This window comes from Osmerus eperlanus, chromosome 6 (genome assembly GCF_963692335.1).
Source record: "Osmerus eperlanus chromosome 6, fOsmEpe2.1, whole genome shotgun sequence".
Lineage (NCBI taxonomy): Eukaryota > Metazoa > Chordata > Actinopteri > Osmeriformes > Osmeridae > Osmerus > Osmerus eperlanus.
Window position 1 is genome coordinate 2,563,181 of NC_085023.1, and position 21,143 is coordinate 2,584,323.

The 21,143-nt window shown below is 49.3% G+C and overlaps 1 protein-coding gene across 3 annotated transcripts in view; it reads right to left on the bottom strand.

The window, feature by feature from the left end:
• dst (dystonin) overlaps positions 1-21,143 on the bottom strand; it is a 136,876-nt gene that overhangs the window by 57,717 nt on the left and 58,016 nt on the right. For all 3 annotated transcript variants that reach the window (XM_062462990.1, XM_062462991.1, XM_062462992.1), the window contains 18 exons: positions 20,865-20,991; positions 20,366-20,549; positions 19,424-19,581; positions 18,974-19,152; positions 18,585-18,723; positions 18,051-18,244; positions 17,730-17,892; positions 17,535-17,618; positions 17,282-17,389; positions 17,083-17,181; positions 10,138-10,266; positions 9,151-9,239; positions 8,795-8,903; positions 1,849-8,160; positions 1,432-1,581; positions 976-1,191; positions 716-865; positions 334-567 (listed from right to left, as the gene is read on the bottom strand). In XM_062462990.1, the coding sequence (XP_062318974.1) occupies positions 334-567; positions 716-865; positions 976-1,191; positions 1,432-1,581; positions 1,849-8,160; positions 8,795-8,903; positions 9,151-9,239; positions 10,138-10,266; positions 17,083-17,181; positions 17,282-17,389; positions 17,535-17,618; positions 17,730-17,892; positions 18,051-18,244; positions 18,585-18,723; positions 18,974-19,152; positions 19,424-19,581; positions 20,366-20,549; positions 20,865-20,991 (8,824 nt within the window). The remainder of the gene's footprint in view (positions 1-333; positions 568-715; positions 866-975; positions 1,192-1,431; positions 1,582-1,848; positions 8,161-8,794; positions 8,904-9,150; positions 9,240-10,137; positions 10,267-17,082; positions 17,182-17,281; positions 17,390-17,534; positions 17,619-17,729; positions 17,893-18,050; positions 18,245-18,584; positions 18,724-18,973; positions 19,153-19,423; positions 19,582-20,365; positions 20,550-20,864; positions 20,992-21,143) is intronic.

Consider the following 21,143-nt stretch of genomic DNA (forward strand, 5'->3'; position numbering starts at 1 on the left):
ATGAACACAAGCAGAGGAGTTAGTGTTGGCCTGTGGTCAAGCGTGGAAACATGCAATACTCTCAAGGAGGGCAAACACTTTCACAACATCTTGATCAACACTGAGTCAAGCATAGAAATATAAGTTCTGTCTGTGCTATTTCACAAAATCCATCCCAGAATGTCTTTCAGCACTGTCCCTAGAGACTAGCTGACATAACATCCAGGCCATGCACAGTGAGCACCAAAACGTCACTCTCGTGCACACTTCCAACTCAAAAAACCTCCATGTTGGAATCAAGACATTATAATTCACACTCTCAATCTCCTATGGGACCATGTCTCCGGTCCAGACCTTCTGCAGACTCTGCTTCTCCCTGGCCCCGAGGACCTGCTCCAGGGTGCATGTCTGGTCCGCCACCACCCCCTGCTGTTCCCTCAGTGCCCTCTGGGTGGCGCTGAGAGTCTTGAGGAGGTGCCGGCTCTGGGCAGGGCTGAGAAACTGGGCATGCTCAGATATGAAGTACTGGATGTCGAACGCTACTTCCTCCAGCTGCCGCCGGAACCCTGCCAGCCTTCCCTCAGTGTTCTAGAACCCCACCCAGAAGAACACTGACATCAGCAAACATGCTCCGGACACTGACTTGATCCTAATAATAATATCAAATGTATCTGAATGGCAGAATTTAAGTCATTATGCGACTGGACAGAATGCATGTATGATTCACAAATAATACCCTGTTCTGCTCGATCATGTGCTTCACTGTGTCCAGGTCACATGTGTCCTTCATATCCAGATTGCAGACACTCTCAGGGTTATCACAGACACACCCTGAGAGTGTGTCAAGGGTACAGAGCAGATCCTGGTATGTGGACTCTAGGTGGGCCTGAAAATTGTAATATTTCAAAACATAAAGATATCTCATTTTCACAAACTGCCGTTTTAAGCAGTTTCCATAACCAACACCCCAAACCCAGTGCTGTTTTCGACACTGACCTTTCCTATTTCAATAGCCTGTGTCAGAACATAAGTCCTTTCTGCAGAGATTCGGCAAACGTCTGTGAAAGCTGGCTGCAAATCAATGAAGGCCGAGGCCAAGTCTTGGTGGATTTGTGAGGGTACCATTTCATTACTGCAGTGCAACAGCTGCCTGGCTAGCTGCAAGTCTGTATTTAGAACACCAGCCAGCGTGGACAGATTGGATTCCAGTGACTAGAAACAGCGTGAGTTTAGTCCAAAGAAAGAGAGAAATACAACATGTGAAAAGTGGTTGTGGAAGCTGATATCTGTTCATGCAAAGTGACAACAACTCAGATTAACAGACATGTAGAGAAAGAAAAATAACTAAATATCTAGAAATGCAGGACTACGTATAGTCACCTGATTGGTCATCTACGCATCGAGGAAGTTAGGGTTGTGGTATAGAGTACAGTAGAAAATCACATGGCAAACCTGAGATTCTCCCAGCTGACCCACTAACTCCTCCATGTTGCTACTCAGAGGACCCTGGGTCAAAAGGTCATTCTTGATGTCCTCTAAGACATCTCCGTGATCCTGGAGTCTGCCCACACACTCCAGATAATCCTGAGTGGAACATTGTGGCTGAAAGGAGGACATACATTTAGTCATTTAGCAGACGCTCTTATCCAGAGCGACTTACAGTAAGTACAGGGACATTTGACACGGCCAGAATCGAACCAGCGACCTTCGGATTACTAGCCCGATTCTCTAACCGCTCAGCCACCGGACTCCCTCCCATACATCCAAAGATATGGTATATATCATTTAGTCACTGTGTAATTCATCTTACATGTCTCTGATTTTGGAAGGTAGATACATAAAGAAAACGATTAAATAAAGAAGACTTACCTGGACTTCAGCTTCAATCCCCTCAGCTTTCCTCATACTTGAGCCAATAGCAGCGCGTGCCCGCTGGTCCTCCAGGGCAGAGTGGCAGAGGTCCGGCCTCTCTGCCTCCGTCGCTCCTTCAGCCTCCTCCTCGGAGCTCTCCTCCTGGATGCTCTCCAGACGGTAGCCCTGCCTGTCCTCCTGTGGCCCTCCGCCCATCATACTGGTCAGCGTCTCCATGACCTCCCGCAGAACCTCCGGGTCCTGACCGGAGGAGACGTTCTGGATCACCTGCAGCAACTGAGACTGGATGTGGGACCTGGTCCTCTCCGGGCCTCCAGGAGAGTCCTTGCTCTCAGGGGAGTGTGGAGCTTCCTGCTTCAGCACGTCCACGAGGAGATCTGGACTGCTGCTCTCCAGAAGGCCTGGAGGAGCCTGTATGCCTGGAAGTGCCTGGAGGCCTGGAGGTGCCTGCAGGCCTGGAAGTGCCTGGATGTCTAGAGGTGCCAGAAGGCCTGGAGGATCCTGGAGGCCTGGAGGTGCCTGGAGGCCTGGAGGTGCCTGGAGGCCTGGAGGTGCCTGGAGGCCTGGAGGTGCCTGGAGGCCTGGAGGATCCTGGAGGCCTGGAGGTGCCTGGAGGCCTGGAGGTGCCTGGAGGCCTGGGGGGGCCAGGACGCCTGGAGGTGCCTGGATGTCTGGAGGTGCCTGGAGGCCTGGAGGTGCCTGCAGGCCTGGAGGTGCCTGGATGTCTGGAGGTGCCTGGAGGCCTGGAGGTGCCTGCAGGCCTGGAGGTGCCTGGAGGCCTGGAGGTGCCTGCAGGCCTGGAGGTGCCAGGACGCCTGGAGGTGCCAGGACGCCTGGAGGTGCCTGGATGTCTGGAGGTGCCAGGACGCCTGGAGGTGCCTGGATGTCTAGAGGTGCCAGAAGGCCTGGAGGATCCTTGAGGCCTGGGGGTGCCTGGAGACCTGGAGGTGCCAGGACGCCTGGAGGTGCCTGGATGTCTGGAGGTGCCTGGAGGCCTGGAGGTGCCTGGAGGCCTGGAGGTGCCTGGATGTCTGGAGGTGCCTGGAGGCCTGGAGGTGCCTGCAGGCCTGGAGGTGCCTGGATGTCTAGAGGTGCCAGAAGGCCTGGAGGATCCTTGAGGCCTGGGGGTGCCTGGAGACCTGGAGGTGCCTGCAGGCCTGGAGGTGCCAGGACGCCTGGAGGTGCCTGGATGTCTGGAGGTGCCTGGAGGCCTGGAGGTGCCTGGAGGCCTGGAGGTGCCTGGATGTCTGGAGGTGCCTGGAGGCCTGGAGGTGCCTGCAGGCCTGGAGGTGCCTGGATGTCTAGAGGTGCCAGAAGGCCTGGAGGATCCTTGAGGCCTGGGGGTGCCTGGAGACCTGGAGGTGCCTGGATGTCTGGAGGTGCCTGGATGTCTGGATGTGCCTGAGGGCCTGGAGGTGCCTGGAGGCCTGGATGTGCTGGTCCTTGGTCGGGGCCTGTTCTCCCTGGGGGGTGGGGAATGGTCTGGATCACACTGATGATGTCCTCCACTGCCTGGTTCTCTGCCTTCTGCAGGTCTCCCACATCTGCCCCCTCCACCCTCATCTTCACCAGCTCGTCCAGGCCAGACCGCACGGCGTCGTAGAGGACTGAGGCTGGGGCCGCAGCACCCTCAGATACACTAGAGGATTCTGGGTAGGTATTTTTAGTCTTTAGCAGGGATTCCTCCAAGGGGCTACACCCAGTTTGTGTTGGATGTGATTCCTGACCCCTTACATCCCATCTTCTTTCTGATCCTAGGCCAGGTTCTGTCTCATTCAGTGGAGGCCCTGAGGTCAGGTTTGAAGATGAGGGAGAGCTTGAGGAGAGGCCGTTCTCAGGTGATCTCGGTCGGTGGTTGTGATCGTCTGTCTGTGCTGTCGATCCTGCCTCTGACTCAGCTTCTGCAGGGGTACAACCTGGGCCATGAGAGTGAACCTCAGCCAGTTGTTTCACTGCAGATTGTTCCTTTCCTGATTCAGTCTGGGATCTTGCCTTAGCATTAGAACCTGACTGATTCGTTGCTCCAGTGGGATCCGACGTGGTTCCGGAAGAATGATCTTCGACGAGGGTAGGCACAGACATTTCTAAATGAGTTTTGTAATCGGTGTAATCACTACTGTGACTAGCGTCTGGAATAACAGCCTCTGACATTATAGCTGAATTTGAAGAGTCTTGCCAAAGCACTGGAGGAATGAAATCACATACAAACTCACTCTGACTGTGTCCATTGTGAGAAGAGGCAGGTGTGATTCCCCCTAATGGCTTTGGTCTGACAACAGCTTGCTGAGGCATGCCATTATCCGGCTGTAGATATTCAGTGGCGCTGGCTGTGATATCCCCTGCATTCCCAGAGGAAGACTCAGACACCAAGCCAGTGGCGAGGCTGGACAGACCCCTGGAAGACGATCTCTCTGGGACGAGCTCCTCGGCCGGCTCCCTGACTGGAGCCAGCACGTTCTCCGTCTTCCTCTCTTCAGACTGCGTATCGCTGTGTGAGGAACAGGATACCCCCGAGTCACTGTGAACCGGACTCACCGTCTGGTTAGCTACGATCTCCACCTGTCGGTAACTTGCACTGGTCAGCCCATCGTCCAGGCAGAACAACACTGGCTCCACATCATCAGGCAGACCAGGGGAAGTGACAACGACGGTCAGATGATTTTCCTCCGATTTACCCTGGGAAAGCCTGTTATCCGAAAGACTGATTGGATGTGACATGTTTGATAAAGTATTATGTTGGGTGTTATTTCTAGATCCACAGACCATATCTGATGAGGAATCTCTACTGGAATGGACCGATTGCTCCCAATCTTCTCTTGGTAAACATGCTGAGTCAGTTTGATGGGCGGTAAGCTCCTCTGTTAACTGATTGGACAAGATGGGTGAGATGATCTGTCGTGCAGAATCTTGACAGACGCTGTATGGAGGATGTGAAGGATTCAGGGCATCACTCATCTCCTCATGGTTCCTTATAGTGTCCCACTCATCGCCTGCGAGTCCTTTCCCAGTCTCCATTCTATCCATCGGCTCATCCGGAATATCCAGAATGATCACCGCCACTTTCGTCTCAGTGTGCCGTGTCAGCAGATTCTCAGCCTCCTGGTCGTCTATGAATCCCAGTCGTCTGGCTTCAGAGACGGAGCGAGAGCATTTCCCCTCAGGGTCGACGATCGCTTTGTGCTTGGGCTCCGAGTGAAGGAGGCTCACGGCCAGATCTTCGCTGACCAGCCCTGACTCCAGAGCTTCACTAACCGAGATGGTGTTCCCAGCCTTGGAGACGTACACTCCGGCTAGCAGGTTCTGCTGCTCCATGATCTGCACGGCCACCTGGGAAGAGATGGACCCAGCTGACACTGCTGCCTGGAGGGTGGACATGGTGTCCCTCTCATCCCCCACCACCCCGCTCCTGTGCAACTGGAGAGCCAGAACCTCCAGTACAGTCTCCTCATCCACCAGACCTTTATCCAGGGCTCCCTCCAGATCGTAGCGTTTGCCTGAGGTCACATCCAGGATGCCGCCCTCCTCCACCTGGGCTTTGAGCAGGTGGAGGGCGTATCTTCTCTCATCCTCGTCCTCCAGCCCTTCCTTAGAGCACTGAGAGTCTGTGAGCCTGTCAACGGTGTCAGGCACCATCCTGGATGGTGAGGATCCAGGCTCAGTCTCAGGCACCATCCTGGATGGTGACGATCCAGGCTCAGTCTCAGGCACCATCCTGGATGGTGAGGATCCAGGCTCAGTCTCAGGCACCATCCTGGATGGTGAGGATCCAGGCTCAGTCTCAGGCACCATCCTGCATGGTGATGATCCAGGCTCAGTGTCAGGCACCATCCTGCATGGTGATGAGCCAGGCTCAGTCTCAGGCACCATCCTGCATGGTGATGATCCAGGCTCAGTCTCAGGCACCATCCTGCATGGTGATGATCCAGGCTCAGTGTCAGGCACCATCCTGCATGGTGATGAGCCAGGCTCAGTCTCAGGCACCATCCTGCATGGTGATGATCCAGGCTCAGTCTCAAGCACCATCCTGCATGGTGATGATCCAGGCTCAGTGTCAGGCACCATCCTGCATGGTGATGAGCCAGGCTCAGTCTCAGGCACCATCCTGCATGGTGATGATCCAGGCTCAGTCTCAGGCACCATCCTGCATGGTGATGATCCAGGCTCAGTGTCAGGCACCATCCTGCATGGTGATGAGCCAGGCTCAGTCTCAGGTACCATCCTGCATGGTGATGATCCAGGCTCAGTCTCTGTTTGCACCTGCCAAGAGGGCAAAGATGCAGTTGTGGGGCTTGACAGTGTGAGCTCATGTTTTCCTGAAGTTAAACATGTATCGGATCCATTCACGACACAGGATGTTGGAGATGTTCGGCTTCCTGTATTTGCTTGGAGAACTAAACCTCCATTGGCAGACCTATTTACTTGATCAACTGAATCTTCCTCCAAGTTGCTGCCCTGAACAGGACCTATGCATTTGGAGTACTTTTGAGATGTGTGGTCAGATAGACCATGAGCAGCGTCATGTTGAGCTACTGTGTCAGTTTGTCCAAAGGGTTCCTCAAGGGCATCATGTCCTGAAACACTAGTCCCAAGATAGGTTTTAACATCCAGAGAAACCTCATTTCCCTTGTCAACCACACCCGGAAAACTACGCACTTCCTGGTCTTCCATCGTTTGATCTATTTCTTCATCGATTTGCAACAGAACCAGATCCTCCTTACTGCTTTGAGATGATGCTTCTGAATTTGTCAGTGTCTCAGAATTATCATCCATCCTTGTATTATCATCAGATGATACCGAGTTCCGTCTCTCGCGTTCACCAGCGTCTGCTAACTCTTCCATTAAGACTTTGGACATGTTAGACAACTGTCCATCAAATATCAGTAGTCTTTTCCCAGATGTTGGATCCATATAGCTGTTCATCATGAGGTAGGAGATAAAAAGCTGCTCTGCCTCTGAGGGAGATGGAGCAACAAGGCTCTGTTCATCCACGTCTGCGGTATCTCTGGGACTGTGACATCCTTCAATCTGCAGCTCCTTGAACATCAACCAAGAGGAGAACCTCGTATTAAGTTCATCGATATCTGGAAACACATCTGGTATTTTGATCGTTTTCAGTATCTCCACTGTGTGTCTGTCAATCAGACCGCTTCGGACTGCAGAGTTGATATCGACAACCTCCAAGTTGTCCGGGATGTAAAAGGCCGCAATCTTCTGTCTGTTGCTGATCAGTTTGCAGGCAAGCTGGTTGGTGATAATGTTGTGCTGCAGAGAGGTGGAGAAAGTGAGTATCTCCCTTGAGTGAGGCCACAACAGCCCCAAGAAGCCCCTCTGTTTCTCCAGCACCAGCAGAGCACTGGTGGAGCTCATCAAGTCACACTGGACAGCTTCATCCACCGTAAGCCTCTCTCCATTTTTGGGATTGACAATGCCGCCATTTTGTGTCTGGTGACTCAGTATCCCAGAGGCAATATCTGGGTCAATGAGGCCCTCTGACAGGGCTTCCTCAACTGTCAGTTTACGTCCGGTGTTTGGGTCGACGATCCCACCAGCAAACAGTTGAGACCCTAGTAATCTTAACATGGTCTCACGATCGATACAGCCCTCATGGGCCGCCCTCAGCACACTGGTTTGCCTTCCTGATGGCAACACTATGGTTCCTTGATGGTTTTCCTTCACAGGCAGCAGTCTTAGACCCGTGTTCTCATGAAGGACACTCATTTTGACCAGCTGGGCCAGGGACACATTCTCAGCCGTGCTAGGGCTAATTAGACCCTTCGTGCTGTTCTGTCTTTCCAATATCTGGACGTAGAAAGGGGCAGGGATGAGTCCAAACTGGAAGGCATCATCGAGGGTGAGTAATTCCCTGGTGTTAAATATCTTGAGACCTCCAGTAGCCAGCTGGATCTCCATGACTTTGACAGCCAACTTTTCTGAGATGACCCCCTCACAGAAGGCTGCTATCGCGGGCAGAGGCTCAGAGGAAAACTGGGGGCTCTGGAGGATGTTGTTGGCCTCGTTCAGATCCTGGAGTTGCCTCCATGTCGGCTCATCGAGGAGGTTCTTTGTGAGAGCCTCGTCCAGGTCGACAGACCCCCTGCTCTGTGGAAGAGTGAGGCCGTGTACGACCAGCTGGGCCTCCAGGTCGACAGACCCCCTGCTCTGTGGCAGAGTGAGGCCGTGTACGACCAGCTGGGCCTCCAGGAGGCAGACCCCCGTCCTATGGTCCAGCAAGCCTCTCTGGACAGAAGCAAACACGGAGTAGACTGATCCACTCTCAGTCTCCAGAATCCCCTCAATCGTCTGGGAATCCTGTGGGACAACCAGAAAGAGAAGGTGAGTATAGATTTAACATACCTCTGAGATGTCCCACTGATATCAATTATATTCAAATCAATCTCCTTTCAGTAATTGTTTTCAAAAGCAAGGCGAAACACGTACTCACCCATCAGACAAGCAAGGAGTTCATGTGCAACAATGCAAGGCTGTGACAGTGTTTCCACAGCAAGAGGAACATTGGACACATTGAAAGCTGACATGCATCTGTGAACAGAACTCAGTATCTGGCCAAACGAGAGAGCAAGTAAGACACACCACACAAAGGGAGTTATGTTGGATAGGGAGGGCACCTGTGGGGAAGAGAATGACTGTGCATCAAGGATGGCTGTGAAAGGTCAGAATGTGGAAGGGTGATTCAGGGTGGTTCAGTCAGGAAGCATGTTTACAGCATACTCAGTTTCCCTGGGTTTCATTGGTCTACAGAGGAACCCTCCTACCAGTTCTATCGTCTTCATTGGCTGACAGCGTTAAAAATGGCTCAAGAGAAAACCATGCTGGGGATATCACAGGTTAGTCATGCAGGAGCACAGTAGGTGGCACTAGTGTGCTTTGCAAATCCACACATCTCTTATCCACCCCAGTGCAGAGCAGAGAGGCAGTTCCAAACCTGGTCAACAGGGGGCGTCTGGTCTGCACACTGCTGGCTGAGATCACCGTAGGCCTCATGAAGCAGTTTCAGCTGTTCCTTGGCCTCCTGCTTCTCCTCCTCCGTCATCCTGCAGGACAACACATGCCAAGCATTTAGCTTCTTTCAGCCCTGATTTACAGGACAATAAAATCAAAAGATACTGAACAGATGACAGAGTCATTCATGTTTCGCATTACATTTCTAGCGTGACGCAAGCATAATCTGAAGTCAAAATCCTTCAGATTAAATATAATATTATTGTAATTTCAACCAGGAAGCACACAGGGGGATCCCAGCATATTATCATGAAATGTTGATTCAAGAGATCCGCTCACTTGTCACTGTGTTTGGTAATCAGCATCTGTGTGGTCCTCAGGACCTCTGCAATCTGCTCCTTCTTGGTCACAATCTCCTCCATTGATGTCTGGAATAATACAGACCATGTGTATAAATACACCTTGTGTACTCTGAATGTTGACAATTCCAAGTACTGTGAGATGGCCAGGCCGAACAAACAGCATTGTGCATATTTGATATTGAAATGTGCATGTGTTGCTTTCTAACCGTTTCTGGTAAATGGTGATCGCACTAGATATTAGGCTATGATGACTTACCCTAGGCTATGATAGTCCTAACCCTAATTCAGCAGGAGTGTTCTAGGTGCATGTTTGTACATTACACAATGACTTGTGAAATTAACCTCAGTTAATTAAATGGGTTGCTTCTAACACAATATGTAATGCCAGACAATAGGGCAATTTACAATAGAGAGTTAAGCTTTTTTATACAATATTTATATTTTTCATTGAGGAAAAGAGGTTTCCTTGTAACACGTTGTGGTTATGAGTGAAAACGACAGGACATTTCTAGCTCAGTTGTTGTCAAGATACTGGGTTTTATTGTGGTGCTTGTGCAACAGTTTTCTGAGTGATATTCTGAGAGTGATATTCTTGTGAAGGACCTTGAGAGGGTTCATTTCAAGGGGCTTGATACCTTAATAATGGCACAGCTGTCAAGCTGAAACTGTATATGCAGTTTAAACCTTAGTATTTATATTGTGTGGCTGTAAATGGCTAAATTAAATGATAAAAATCATCAAAAACTGGTTTGTTTATTGGAAACCATGCACATACAATTATAAAGAGAAGGTGTGGGATCGTTTTGTCACACAATTTGTATTTGGCAGCAAACAATATTTGGAGAGAAGTTATAGTATATATACATAATACATGAGGTGATAATATACACATGTATAGTGTTGGGACGACAGTTGAAAACACCAGAGAGTGACAGCATGTTTGTTTTATGCACACAGTTATTACCTGGGGCTTACTAGCAGTCGTTGTGCTAGCTTTAGCATCTTTGCCCAGGCCAGGTTTTACACTGGACATCCAGTGCAATAGCTTGCTAACTTTATCACCATTCTCTTTCTTCTCCTCATCGACAGATCGCTAGAAGTCGGAGAGAGAGGTTCATTAAAGCGTGTTAAATCAGCTATTTATTAATAGCACTGCAGATTATCGAAGGACATGGAAACATAGACAAGCAACAGCAGATATCTGCTGAGATACTCCCAGCCATATTATGAATCTTTATAGAATATTCTCACGAACCATGGTGGTTTTCATACAAGTGTAGCATGAATTCCATTTTAATGCTAATTTGCAGTTTACTGAAATGTTTCCTTGTAAACAAGCTTGGGTGAAAAGGAGCACTGCCACTTTAAAAAAGTTTACAACATGAAATGTGTGACCACTAAATAATATTTTGCATCCCTCAAATGCCAAGGTTTTCCCCCCATTAATCAAATCCAGGACCTGTTTTACATATATTTTGGAAGTTATAATAGATTTTCAAAAATTATAAATATCTAAACTTGTTCACGTTGCATAGATTTTTACTACACAAAGTTAGATTGGTCTGTAGGTCCAGATGTACTGAAAAGAGGGCTTGGCTCTAACACTGTGAGACATGGTGGCCTCCAGCAGTTTCATCCCCGTGTGGCAGTCAGAAACACCTCTCTCCAGGGCCTCCTTGAAAGAGATCTTTCTTCTCGTCTTTGGGCAAGTGAGCGTTTTGGAATGAGACTTGTCATCTTTCACGATGGCGGCCGTGGCCTTGTCCACCAGGCAGCTCTGGATAGCCTCCTCCAGAGAGACCCTCTCGTGGGTCTCTGGATGGGGCAGTCCTCCCGTGAGGAGCTGGTACTCTAGGCAGCGGAGACCCACGTCTTTAGGGAACAGGTTCTCCTGAACTGCCTGAGACACACTCAAGATCTTAGCTGTGTGGGGGTGGATGACGCCATTGTACGCTTGTTCGCATTGCTGGAGCTGACGAGCGAAGGACTCGTCCAGGAGCCCCCTGCGGAGAGCCTCTGGGACGGGCGACCTCTCTCCCGATGATGGGTCACAGATGCCCCCTGTGCAGGCCTGGGCCTCCAGAAACCGCAGGGCGGTCAGGCGGTCTACGAGGTTCTGCTGGAGAGCCTGGAGAACTGACAGACGCCTCTTTTGGGTGCCGTCCCACACGCCTGCAATCGGGCTGTTTGGGTCTTCAACGACGACCATTCTGGAGAAGATGAGGTCAACCAGCTGGTAGATGCTGATCAGCCCGCTGCGATAACTCACCAGCTCTGCGGTTTCGAGGAACCTCTGACTCAAGGCGGTTTCGATGCACACCTGCCGACCGCTTTTCAGGTCGATTATGATATGTAGGGGGCTTCCGTTGACATCGACAGTGGACTTTTCCTGCCATTCGCCGTCCTGCTGTGAGAGAAAGAGGTAGGTCCTCTTGTCTATGCGGTTGGCCTTAAACGCTTCAAACGTGGACATCTCCATCCCAGCACTGCTGCTGATGACCGATACTCTATGAGAGCTCGCAGGGGATAAACCAGAGAGATGCCTCTCACCAAAGGGCAAGAGATAAACTCCACCATCAATATCATAGAGACACATCTTCAACAGTTCACTATAGTAGGCCTTCTGTCCCGAATCAGGGTTGTGGAAGCTTCTGGGGTTGCTTAGTGGGTCGAAGAGACTCTGCAGGGCGGCTTTGTTTATGAGTCCCTGCTCGAGTGCGATTTTAGGAGGCACCCTAACGCCGATGACAGGGTTTACCAGACCTCCGGTGGCTACCTGAGCCTCCAGAATCTTCTTTCCTTTGTGTCGGTCTAGGATCCGTTCCTCCATAGCCTGGAACACAGACAGGGCTTTGCTGCCATGGATGTAGCCACTGACGGCCTTCTCTGCATCCAGCAGTTTCTCTTTGACGTCTGGCTCTACCACGCCCTTCTCCAATGCTTCCTGGACTGAGTGGGAGACACCAGTGGCGGGATCTGTCACGCATCCTGTTGCAGCCTGAGCCTCCATGAACTCAATGGCATACGTCTTAGCTAGTAAGCCCTTCTCAGCAGCATCCATAAAGGTCATTTTTTTCTTGCTCGACTCCAAGTATATGCCAGCGATGGCAGTGGGTTTGCCGATGAACTGAGCCAACGATGCCTGGACCTCCTCTACTGTGGTCAGTCCCATTTCTAATTTTTGTAAGATTTCTCTGTCCAGGAGTTTGTTTTTTATCAACTTCCTTATACTAATGCTTCCTCTAAGCCCTGGGAGCTTGGGAGAGGCCTTGGAGGAAGCCGACTGACTCTTCACAATCTCGGTTTCTTTCAACAAGGTCGCAGATTGTGACACTTTGGTTGACATGGTTTTGACATTGGATGAACTTGTACTAGAGAGGCTAGATGTGACCTGTTGACTTCGTCTTGCAGGTCCATCCACAGACATGGATGTTTTCTGTGTTATGGATACAGCTTCAGACTGTTTTCCCGGGTTTCCGGAAACCACATTCTGGGTGTATTTTTGCTGAACTGTTGAAGTCTGAACAGAAGAGTTGTTTGGTTTAGTACTCATTGATTGTTCCTGTAAGAGGTTTGTAGTGTGGATTATCTGATTATGAGTAATGCTTGGAGACTGGTTGATCTTTTGATCGCAGACTGGCTGAGAAATATTTGGATTGTTGACTACTTGATCGTGAGCAGTACTTTGATTGTTGACTAGTTGATTGTGAGCAGTACTTTGATTGTGGATTAGTTGATCGTGGGCACTGCTTTGATTGTGGTCAAAAGCCACATTGGATTGTTTCACTTTTTTTAGTTCATCCATGACTTTGTCTTTCTCCATCGATGCTATCTGTGAACATGGGATTAAAGAGACACTGGATTAGACATTAGAATGTACCAGACAGCAAATACCAATTCTAATCATTTGTCGGCAGTGCAAATGATACACTTTAAAGAAATCCAATACTCTTCACTTAGATGTAAAAAATGTATACATACAGTATAAATTAAAATACAATTAAAATGTTTACGTAAAATATTACAAAATCAATATGTTGGGTATAGTATAGTGTTAAAATATTTTAGATAGAAAGATATATATATAGTTATTGATATATACCTCCGATGAGACTTTCATTTTGACCAGCTCCTCCTCTAGGTTGCGCTTGGCGTCTTCATATGAAGCCACAATTTTCTGTGTCAAAACAAGTTCTGTCTTCAGTTTGGCAAGATCGTTGTCTTTTGCACACTGGTGGCTGGTCTGACCTGAAGCCTCCAGCTCCTTAGCCTTCCTGCTCTCAGTGCTGATGGTGACCTCCAGCTTGAGGACCTTCTCCTGCAGGCTTTTGACCTCCTCTACATAGGACAAAACCTGCTCGTTGAGGGAACGTGCTTCCTTTCCCTTCATGGCCAGCTTCCTCTCGCTGTCTGCCAGCAGCTGCTTGAGCGTGGTGGTCTCTCTGGAACTTTCCTTGTGGAGGTTTTCAAAGTGAGTTAAGTTTGAGCTGAGCTTTACTCTCTCTGCCTCCAATTGAGAAATCTGAGATTTGGCCTTCAGTAAGTCATGGCTGATGGAGGCTCTCTCCTGTTGCACTTTGTCCATCTTGATACGTAGTTCATTTACCTGCTGTTGGGCTTCCTGCTTTAACTTTAATGTGCTCTCATTGAATGTTTTCAACTGCTCAACTTCCTGTTTCAAATACTTGTTATCCATCTCTGCTGACAGTGTGCTTTGTGATTTCCCCTGAGTTTTCTGTTGTATTTCCAGTTTGATTTGAGATTGTTGTAACAAGAGCTTGTGCTCCATTTCAGTCTGAACCGACTTGAGTTCCCTCTCGTAACTCGTCTTCTGAAGGTCAAGTTTGCTTTTCAAGTCGTCCAGCATCTGTTTACAGTTTTGTAGTTGGTTCTCCATCTGTTTGGACTTCAGCTGAAGGTCAGAACTTTCTTTCTGCTTCTGTTTGACCTGCTGTTGGGCAAGGTCCAGCTTTCCTTTCAGCATGGTGACCTCAGAAGTCAATGATACTGTTTTTTCATGGAATGCAATTTTCTCCCTTTGGAGGACAGTGATTTCCTGTTTGAAGTTGGTTGAGAATTTTTCAGAGCTTGAGGTTATATCTTTCATGGTCAACCTGTTCTTTTGAAGCTCTGCCTCCAACTCAGTGATTTTAGACAGTTTATTTTTCCCTTCCTGAGTCTCTTTCATCAGCTCATCCTTCGTCCTTTTTAAAGCAGAGCTCAGTTCTTCTAATTCGCCCTTCAGGTTTTCCAGTTTCTGGTCAGCCATTTTTTTGTCTCTCTGAAGAGAGTTTATTTCCTGTTTTAGAGTTGCTGTCATTTTCTCAGAGGTTCCACTCATTCCTTTCATGTTCTGCTTACATTTCAAAAGCTCATTTTCCACCATCTTCAGTTTATTAAGATACTTTTGTCCCTCAGTGGACTCCCGCTGTAGTTCGGCCATTGTTTTCTTCAGCGTGACATTCAGATCACTTACATCGGACTTCTGCTCCTGGACCTTTTGATTGGCCAGATTCCTCTCTGTGCCAACCAAGCTGAGATCAGACTTGAGAGTCCGTATTTCCTTCTCATAATTGGCAATGATCAAGCTAAGCTCTTTGTTCTTCTGCTGAAGATCGGCTGTCTTCCTCACCTCCTCGTTGTAGTCTCTCAGCTTGATCTGAAGTTCGTGGGAGATTTGGGTCTTCTTCAGGAGTTCCTCTTCGATGATCCTCACCTGAGATTTTGTGGCCTCCACCTGAGACTTGAAAATGCTCACCTGCTGATCTTTGGTTCCAGTTTCCATTCTCACCTTCTCTAGTTCTGCTTTCAGGTTCTTCATGTTATTTTCCATCTCCTTGTTCACCTTCATCAGGTCTTCTACCTGCTTCTGAAACTGGGCAGCCATCATACCGCTCTTCTGAAGCTCTGCTTCCAGGTTCCTGGATTTGAGCTGCACATCGTGCTCAGATCTCTGTTTTAACACAAACTCCTCTTTAAGTTTTTGAAGCTGTTGCTTCCAGCTCTCTGCCTCGTTTTTCAACGACTTCATCTTTTGCTCAGAGAAGGTTTTATCCTGCTGAAGCGACTCGATGCTGACTTGAAGCCCGCTTACATCGTTGTCCAACAACATGTTAATCCTCGTCAGCTCATTGATCTTGTATTTGAGTTGTTCTCCCTCCGTCTGTTTGGTGGCCAACTCGTCCTCCAGACACCTGACCTTGTGACCTTTCTCCTGCTCCATGGTGCTCCTCTGGAGGAGCTGTCCTTGATGGATTTTCAGCTGCTCTTTCATGCCTTCGACCTCCGTCTTGTGGAACATAGCCCTCTGTTCCAGGGAGGACTTGTCCCTCTGTAGGGACTTGATTTGCTCTTGAAACACATAGATGGATTTCTTCAGGTCGGACGTTTCCTGCCTCAGCTCCTCGGATTTCTGCCTCATGCTGCCTCTGTCCAGCTCGATGTCCAACTGCAGCTTCTTCAACCTGTTGTTGCTCTCCTCCAGAAGCTCTTTGAAACGTTGAGCCTTCTCCTCTGCGATATTCTTATGCATCAACACGGCGTTCAGCTCCGACTTCAAAGTCTTGATCTCCGTTTCCGCCTTCTTTTTCACCTTGGTCAGCTCCTCCAGTTTGAGATGTAGGACCTCCGCCTCCACATCAGCTTGGACTTGCTGGATGCTGTGAGGGAGGGGGGCGTTCTCCCTGACCGTGGAAGACCTGGACTCGCTGAGGACGGTTCGGGTCTCATTGGTTTTGACCTGCTGGGCCTTATCCATTTCCATGACACGGACATGGTTAATCAGCTCTGCCTCCGTACCCTCCTTGGCCTTAAGCTCTCGCTGGAGGGTTCGGCTGTGCTCCTCCAGGTCCTGCACGTCGCTGTCCTTCCTCCTCAGGTGGTCCTCCAGCTTCCTGCGGGCCACAGTGCCCTCCTCAATGTTCCTCTTCAGCATGCGGAGACTCTCCTCCAGGGAGGACTGCTTGGCTTCTGCCTGCTGGATCAGCTGTCTGGCGTAGCCCAGCTCCTGCTCCACAGCAGCTTTTCCCTTCACAGCAATCTCCATTTCCGCTCGCAACTGCTGCACCTCAAACTCTGCCTTAGACTTCTGGAGGGTGAGGTCCTCAATGGACTTCTTTTGTGTCTCCACTTCCTCCCCGAGGCTTTCCAGCTGTGCCTGCCTCTCAGCCAATGACGTCTCCAGTTCCTGTACCTGCTGTTGAAGATGACCAATCGCCTGCTCCCCTGAGGCCTTTTGGAGTTCCATGGTCTCTGTCCATGTGAGGTATTCTGCCCTCTCTGAAGCCTTTCTGCTCTACAAGGCAAGACAACAAGTCATCCACACATTCCAAAAGTTGAATTTTGAAATTGAATATTCACTATTTTAGCGGGTATAACATCCTTACCAAGGAGAGGCGAGGTTTTGCAGCGTTGTTAATTTTCCCCAGCAAATTCCCCCATGACGTGAAAAAGCATTTCCATTCCAGTGACAGGAGGATTGACAAGCTAGTTGACAGAGTTCACCGCCACCAACAGCAATGCAAAAGAGTGTTTCTCTTGCATGGGGAATACGGTGCATAAGCCCTCAAGATTTAGCTTGAAAGCTAAATTTCTCCATTTGTATTAAATGGGTAACCAACAATAACCTGAATTTGTTCTTAATATGGCTGGAAGTAATCCCCCCATCCCATTCAAAACACACAGTGACAAAGTGTAAAGTGACAACTCATGCAAACAGTTTTACATACTTCTAATGTAAAGTGCTGTTTTATATGTGCATGTGAAACTGCCATGACATGCCAAAAGTGTTTCAACCAAAAAGAAGGCATTTAGTCTAATACATGTTTCCTGAAGAACCATGCTGAGATAAGCTGTAAATAGCAGGCCAGATGAGCTGTGACCCTGGATTCCCATTCCAGCCGCTCCCTACCTCCTCATCTTCCGTCCTCTTCAACGTCTCGCTGGCAAACTTCACGTACTGCGTCATGAGGGTGACCAAAGCGGTGTAGCGGGTTCTGAGGTCCATAAACTGTGGAGGGGTGGGGGAGGAGAGGGGGGCATTGCATTAGAATATACAGTGTGAACCCTACGTCTTGTCATCAACTTCTGGCCCATTCTAGAATCTTCACCTCCTGCTGGATGGCGTCAGACGATCCCTGCATCCTGCGTCTCTTCAGGGGAGATTTGTGTTGGGAGTCCACCATCGCTCGGTAGGTCATCATCTGGAGCTCGTAATCCTGAAAACATACGGTGCGGGAGGTCGTTTGTAACCCAGGGAAACGCTTCAACATTATCGTGGAACCAAGTAAACTTTGATCCTCTAGATAGGTGGGATATTTGGTTGCATTTCAGGAATGTCCATAGCATTAGTTGGGGACTAACTTTGACTGCACCACAGTATTGCTCAGAGTACTTCTGGCACTCATCCATCCTGGTCTGTTTCTGTTCCATCTCAGCAACAAGAACCTGGATAACACAGGCCAAAGAAAAGCTCTCACACGTTGTGCAAACGCAACACTAATCTCTTAACAGACGTGTTTTCATTTGAAATTCAACGCGGTGTTTCTTCTTGTTTACCTTCTGCTGGTTGAGCAGCTCAGTGAGGGCCTTGCTGTCCTCAGGGTGCTTCTCCTGGGTCTTCTTCTGCATGGTTTCCACCTCTCTGGCCCACTCGTCCAGACTGGTGTAAGAGTCCTTGTAGTATTTAAGAGATTTACCGATGCCCTCCAGATCCCGAAGCCTGATAAACACACCACAGATGGCAGAGGTTCACTAAGTTGTCGTGTACATTTCCAGAATTTCTTTTTTGGACAACATATAGGCTGCTATGCATTACTGCATGACAAGGTACGGGTCACATCAAGGGAAGGTATTTTTGGAATCTGAAGGAACACCGACCTGCTCTCAATCTGCGAGTGGACACTGTTCCACCTCTCGCTCAGCTGGTCCACTTTCTCCTTGTGCCAGTCCAGGTCAAAGTCACGCTCGTTGTGAGTTTTGAACATGCGGTCGCTGACAGCCCGGGCTTTCTGGAGCTCGTCCTCCAGGTCGTGGAAAACCTCGCGCTGGTCGTCAATCTCTGTCCGCCATTGCTGTAGAATAAAGAAGAAGGAAGTGTTAACCTTAGATAAACATCTCCCAAGGTCTGCCACTGGCACTGAATCTCCTGGGGCATGGAGGATGGCTGACAGGGTTGATGAGCACAAACGGTGATGTGTCACAATCTGGGAAGCTCAGTGGTAGAACATTTGACAGATCAGTAGGTTCAAATCCCTCCATGTACATCAGTGTGGATAAAAGCTCCAGCTAAATGAACACATTATTATTTCTTGCCTTCCCCGTCACTCAAGACAGGGTGTATGAACTTCCAACCAGCTCATGTGCATGATAGCATCAAACAGGAAGTGATGTCATTTCCCATGTCAGTGTTACCTTCAGTCTGCTGATAACCGTCTCTATGGACTTCAGGTCAGAGTTCATGGTGTCCTCCTCACAGAGTTTGGCTTCGAATGTCTTGACCAATGCCTCTGCACTCTGGCTGTGCTTCACTACCAGGCTCACAGTCTTCAGCCTGTGACACACACACAGATAAATGGTGAGAAAACACCAAAGCACCTACCTAAGAACACATTTTACACTGTAACTTTCTTTTTTACATGAACAGTTTATTATTAGGGAACTCCAATACCGATCTTTATTGTAGTGTGGTGATGTGAATTCTGCAGTGATCAACCATTGGCTACAAACAGTCCAGAAAAATGTTCAAAACACAAATGTTAACAAAACCCCAGGTTGAACGGGGTTCAGAGGTGGCGGCTTACTTCTCCAGGTAGATGGAGGACATGGAGTAGACCTGGTTCATGCTCTGGAGGATGACGTCCAGCTCGGAAGAGAGTGTCGGGACAGACGGTGAGGCGGTGGCCTGCCGGAGGAACACCTCACACTTCTCCCTCATGGCCTCCAGGTCCCCCCTCAGCTGATCCAGCTCACTCCTCTTCTTCTGCAGAGGGGTGGTGGGGGGGGGCAGGAGGCGGGGCACAGGGAGAGCAGGAGGGGGACAGGAAGGGGGCATCATTAGTATCATTACTGAATGCAAGTGGGTTGACGTTATAGCGTGTTTCATGAACACAACAGGTCCTTATGGTTGGAATCCTCTCCAGTCGCTTCCCTGCCCTGCAGTGCTAATCTAAACAGACTCCAGGGCTGTTGGTTCTCTAACAGACTCCAGGGAGGCCCCTGTTGGTTCTCTAACAGACTCCAGGGGGCCGTACCTCCTGTTCTGCAATGCGCTGGACGCTCTGCTCCAGGTCGTCACGGTCCAGAGGCGTGCGGATCTGCCTGATCAGGTGCTCCTCCTGCGACTCCAGACGCATGCGGAAGTTACGCAGCTCCGAGATGTACAGGTTGTACACAGACTCTTCATGCTCCTCTGTTCAGTGATGAAGACATAGAAGATCAGGTAAAGAAACAAACACACAGGAATGACCACAGTGAAAACATGCCTTGAAACAATGCTTCAATTAGAAGATTTGGGAACTAGAGACCAAAGTGTGTGTAAATCTTGAGAACGATGTGATCTCTGACCCTGTTATTGGCCAGTGATCAACAGATTACTGCTGATTTATTGTTAGACTATCAAGATCATGAACACCTTAGGGCTAATCCTTTCCTGCAGTGTGTTCTGCCTGCCATGGTTAAATGATTAACCTTAACCAAATGCAAATGTGCTGTAGAAACACTCTCGCACATCCCTTAAACATAAGATGGAAACACAGCTCACACGATCACACATTCCAGTGCCCTCACACCAACCATTCCAGCACTGAGACCAATGGGTGCTTCGTAAGGTTAAATAATCATTCCAAAAGGTATTAACTTCATGTCTAATAGGCTTATAGAACCATGTGTTCCCCTCGAGGAGTTCTGCCAAGCGTGTACCAGGCAGCAGCCCCCCGTTATAACACATCAGTAACGTTAGCTTGGCTTTAGCAGAGAGGAAGAGTAGATTAGTGGCTAGCTTAGCCTTGCTGCTCTCCGCAGACTCCTTGGCATTAGCTGAGTAACGTTAACGTTTAGCTTAGCATCGCCTCTCTCTCTGCAGACTTTGTTTTACGTGTCAGCAGAGTAACGTTAGCAGTTAGCTTAGCATCCCCCCTATCTTCAGACTGCATGTTAGCATTAGCAGGAGTATTTAGCGGTTAGCGTGGCCTTGCCTCTCTCTGCAGACGTTAGCAGCTCCTCGTAGTACTCCTTGCAGGCCTGGACCTCCCTCTCCAGCTGAGAGCGGTCTGCCACGGTGAAGACCTCCGACTCCTCGCTGTCCTCCAGGAAGTCTTCAAAGTGGGACTGCAGGTTGCTAATGACCTGCTGGTGCTCGCCCGGCAACATGGTCTTGATCTGTAGAGGACAGAGAAACACCGTCATCCTGGGTCTGGGCCTCGTGAAGAAGCGCTCCCTGGAGAGCAACCACTCACGATCAAGCACGGAGAGGACATCGTGACTCATAATAGTGAGGCTTGGATTCAATTGCATGTGATCTCCACTTCCATATAGTTTCCAATTCATGACCTTTTGTGTTTGGGTCTACATTGCAGTCATTTCACTAGAGGAGCTCAATAAGATAAGGTCAAGGTTCAGTGAAGACTATGCACCGTCCTCCCACGGACACAGACCTCCATGTCTGCGTAATCCGCGGAACAGCAGAGAACGTACCGAAGACACGTTCCACTTGCGGATGGCGTGGATGTCGGCCATGAGGAGGTTCCAGGATGCGACGCTCTTCATGTTGACGTGGGAATGATGCCACAGGGACAGGACGTTCTGGTACAGCTGCTCGATCCTGCAGAGGTCAACACGGGGTCAGGGGTCAGAGGTCACAAGATAACGAACACCAGGCCGTTCACACTGCCCGTGCTGTACTGAAGGTCTACAACACTGAGGGAATCATTGTCATTTTTGAATAGGAGAGATAAACTGGGTTGAACTTGATTT